The following is a 4,482-nucleotide window of genomic DNA, read 5'->3' as shown; positions in this document are numbered from 1 at the left end:
CATCTCCGAGCAAGGAGCTGACCAGGAGGAAGTTCAGGAGCTAGCTGCAGAGGTGCTACTGAAGATCTACCTGCTGCCCTAACAATTAAAGGCAAGCCCCGATTTTATGCATAACTGTTTATATATGATATTTTACTACACCTAATATTTGTAGGCTTGTACTGTGCACTTAAGTGTAGGAGTTATTTGAAACCCTAGTTGCATGAACTCAGGTTTCCTTTTGAGATGGATACTAGTATGCTAGGTCGAGTAGTTGCTATGTTAATTCAGGATCTCGGTAGAAATCGAGTGATTTTTCTAGCACTCGCGCGAGGTCAGGAATTGATTGTATCCACTTTGATACTGAAACTATGATGGTCTGTGGACAAGGGTCGATAGGGATGCCTTGTCTACGAGATGAAACTGGAATAAGGATTAATGTGTGGCACCGTGTGTCAAACGTTTGAAAGTATTAAGCACATACCGAGAAATTTGATAAATCGGTAAGCCTAGTACCTGAGTGAACCTGCCCGCAGACATACCTCCCCACGTGTTCATGAGACAGGGTCTCTCATTCCGATCATGGTGGGTACAAGTGCGGTCACTGCACGGCGACAGCGGGTCAGTGGTGGTATGCCAATGACCGGGGGCCCTGTTCTGCCGACGGGGGAATCGATGTGGACGATTGACGTGTGTGGGGACGGAGTGCCCCTACGTGTTGTGTGTTTATGTTTACCTTGCAATGTTTTAAACTCGTTTCGAATCGTCTGCTTCTCGCAGCTAATGAGACTGCTTATACGTGTTGCTACATCGAGTAAGAAGTGAAATGAGTTTTCATGAGATAAAGTGTTGCTTGCACTAAATGTTTGTTGCCATATATGTTTAGAAGAATGAAATCTAGTTTAAGGAATATTACTAAACTTGGAAAAGTTAAAAATTGATTTTAGACTTAGCTATTGCTCTTGGTAAACCAAACCCCTCAACCAAACAGCTTTATGATCTAGAGGTAAAGTAGACTCCTACTCATTCTTGCATGTGGCATAATTTTTATAGGTATCTTACCGAAGGATATGGTTCTGGGTTAATTTGGTCGTTCACCTTGCCAAGCTCAGGGAGTCCGTAAAACCTTCTTCCGATACAGTTTTCCTTTTACACGAGGGGATTTTTGCATCTAGTTTATCCATCCTGTTTGGTTACGAGCTTAACCAGGCTCTCCACATATATTGACCAGACCTCGACATGGAACAGACAAGGCCTGGATGTGTAGATGCAAACAGCCAAATCAAACAGCTTTGCCGGCATCCGTGAATGACGCGGTCGAGGCACGTATCTAACCAGCCAGAGGCTGCAACGAGCCGAACGCTCGACGTCGACGCACAGCGGCACAGGCAACCAATCGCATGGTAAGTGAACAACCGGCAGTTTACACTTGGATGGTAATCGAGCGCTCAGCGCTGGCCGTGTGCATGAGCGCCCAGGCGTTTGCACGCCAGTCGCTGCCGGACCAGTCAAGTCGTTTTGGGGCTGTTTCCGAGTTCTGACCAGGACCAACCGAACAGCACGGAAGTCCTATAAAAATAAATAAAAACAAACAAAGTTGGTAATATGGGCGCCAAAAATTAACAGAGGCAAGTAGCTGTGAGAGAAGGGCGAGGAAAACAAATAGAATAGAAAGCCCGAACGAATACTCAAAGGTTCTCCTCTATGGAAGCTTTCACAGCTTTCTCGATGCTATTCTCCCTACCCCCTCGCTTTGCCACGGCCATACTGTACAGTGTGTACCGCTTCTCCGCTGCTCGTCGCCCAGAGGCCAAAGCCATCCGGTGCCTGCCTAGTTGCGAGAGCCAGCCCAGTCTGCACGGCACTACTTTTACCACTAGTAGCAAGCAAATCCAACCGGACGGCATTGAAGGCATCCATAACCACCCAAGCCGCAACGGCAGCATTTTGAACACACCCAACCCAACACGGGGGCTGTCCCGTCGATCAGATGCAGACATGGTTCCAGTCCTGCGAGGCTGCCCTACCCAATCACCGAACAATCACAGCACAGAATATCACAACAGATATTAGTAGTATTACAAAACAAAGAACGTCGGAATAACAATTACTGGCTACACTAAAAAAAAGGATGGTTAGCTGGTGGTTGAAGATCTGGACGAGCAGGAGGACACCAGGATCTCGTGTTCCTCCCCCTCACATTCCATCGTCGCCCACGGCCTTTTCCTGACTGATGATCCTTTTCTACAAGAACATGAAACGAAATCAAAGCTAACAAGATGCAACGAAGAGTAACTCTAAAAGGCTTTCAAAGGTGCCGCTTCTTCCTACTACTCTCCACAGCGACATCTGCACAGGGAAGAAACGGAAACCGTATGTACAGTTTCAGTACGGCCGGGAGGGCCTTGTCTGGTCAGGTAGAAGGTACTGTATATGCTTCACTTCTCCATGGCGTCCGCCTCCTCGCAGGCGCAGGCGCCGGGGGATACGACGGCGGCAGCGCTCTCGGAGCGAGCGGCCTCGTCGGCGGCGGTGGCGTCCACCACGCAGCCGCCGTCGCTGTGGCGGTCTCGGCAGAGCTCCTCGACGGCTAGGAGCCGGCGGCGGAGGTCGGCCATGTCGCGCTCCATCAGGAAGAGGCGGTCCCGGAGGGCCAGGTTCTCCTCCTCCAGCCTCGCGGTGCGCGCCTCCTCGTCCTCGTCGTCCTCGTCCCCGCCGCCCAGGGCGGCCGCGGCCGGGAGGTGGACCATCTCGAAGCGGCTGAGGTCGTGGTCCAGGCGGCGCTCCACCTCGACGTGCCCCTCCACGTCGCTCTCGCCGGAGCCCGAGTCGTCGCCGGCCGCGTCCCGGGCGTCGGCGCGCAGGCGGATGAGGCCCTTCATGGACCCGTACCCGTCCACGCCCCACGCCTCCTTGGCCATCTCCACCAGCACCTCCCGCGCCGGCGACAGCACGGGCGTCGGGAGCACCGCCGGCGTCACGGGGCACGGGGACACCAGCGACGCCACGCCACCCGCCCGCTTCGCGCGGATCAGGAACGACGTCGTGTTGCGCGGGGCCGCCGCACCGCCCCACCTCGCGCCGCCCGACGCCGGAGGCTGGGCCTTGCGCTTCCAGGGCGTCCGCGCCGCCCGCTTCCACGCCGCCCGCACCGGCTTGAAAGGAGGCTCCATCGCCGGCACCGCCGCCCACATCTGGTGGAACGGCAGCGGCGCCGGTGGTCGCATCAGCTGCTCATTCATGGTCTGACTCGGAACTTGGGATAACTAATCCTCCAGATCCGAAACCCTAACAACAGATCACAAAATCCCACCCCCCAAAAAAAACACACGATTAGCACCGAGACCTGGCCACAGGATCGGAACGTTTTCGTTTTAATCCCTTCGATCCCGTTAACCTTGTGTTTTCTGAGATTATTTAACGAATTTGTTTGATCCGAATTTGGTGAGGAAGAAAGTAGAGAGAAGGAAGAAAGAGACCGCGTAGTCTAGGATGGACGGGGAAGAGGGGGTACGCGGGTATATAAAGGAAGGTGGGAGGTACGCCGACGGCTGGATCCGGGGCTGCGGGCTACGGACGGCTAAGATCGAGCAGGGAGGTGGGTGCGGTTGCGTGTCGTGGATGGACAGCACGGGCTGTGCCGCTATGGGACTCTTTTTTTTTTACATCTCGCCTTCGGCCTTCTGGTTGGGTGCACTACGAAGCAAACGGCAAAAAGCGCACGATCCACCCTTTTATCGTTTTTTTTTAGAAAAAAATTAAATTGTACATGTCTTAATTCATTTTTCTGCTTCAAACAAAAGCCCATGGTGCCATCACTTTTTATCTACGACTCTGTTTGGGAGAGCTCGTGATTAAAAAATTTCAAGTTTATTTTAGCTTTTTTATTCAAACAGGTTAACTTAAAAAAACTGAAATTGAACTGAAATTGAAGGTCAGTTTCATGAATTTTTTTTAAGCTCATCAAAGGTTGCTTTTAAAAACACTGACTCATAAAATTGCACCAAAATTAATCATCATGACATTGGTTACATGACCTACCGATTTATGTCCTTTTTTCCACCCGTTAATCACAAGGGTAATTAAGAAAACTCATAAAATTAATTGTATTATAAAAGCTGAAGTCTATGTATTAGCCAAATATTTTTGAACACCGCTCTACCAATTTGTTGAAGTTGTTCCATGATGAAGCTATAAAACTGAAACTATAATTTTTGAAATGGAGCCCTCTCAGAGAGAGCCTACATTTATAGTTTTCTTTTATAGAGCAAAATAGATTCTAAAAGGGAACTTATCGGTGAGTTTCAATACTTAGTTCCCAATACTATCACATTTGGCTTAAATTAGGTATCTATGTATGCATGTTTTTGTCCCTGTAAAAAATATATTATCTTCCATAAAACTCTTTTTATATTTCTCCTCTTAAATACATTGTCATTTTACCGAACACGATAGCGCATCACCATATTTGGGGGATGTTCGGTTTGTAGGGATTAATTTTTA

The 4,482-nt window shown here is 49.8% G+C and overlaps 1 protein-coding gene across 1 annotated transcript; it reads right to left on the bottom strand.

The window, feature by feature from the left end:
• Positions 1-1,406: 1,406 nt before the first annotated feature.
• Positions 1,407-3,448, bottom strand: LOC100283287 (uncharacterized). Its single transcript, NM_001156189.2, has one exon. The coding sequence runs from the start codon at positions 3,219-3,221 to the stop codon at positions 2,418-2,420; it is 804 nt and encodes a 267-aa protein (NP_001149661.2). The 5' UTR covers positions 3,222-3,448; the 3' UTR covers positions 1,407-2,417.
• Between the last annotated feature and the right edge of the window lie 1,034 nt (positions 3,449-4,482).

The sequence above is a fragment of the Zea mays genome, chromosome 7 (genome assembly GCF_902167145.1).
Source record: "Zea mays cultivar B73 chromosome 7, Zm-B73-REFERENCE-NAM-5.0, whole genome shotgun sequence".
NCBI lineage: Eukaryota > Viridiplantae > Streptophyta > Magnoliopsida > Poales > Poaceae > Zea > Zea mays.
This window is presented reverse-complemented; position numbering and strand designations above follow the sequence as displayed.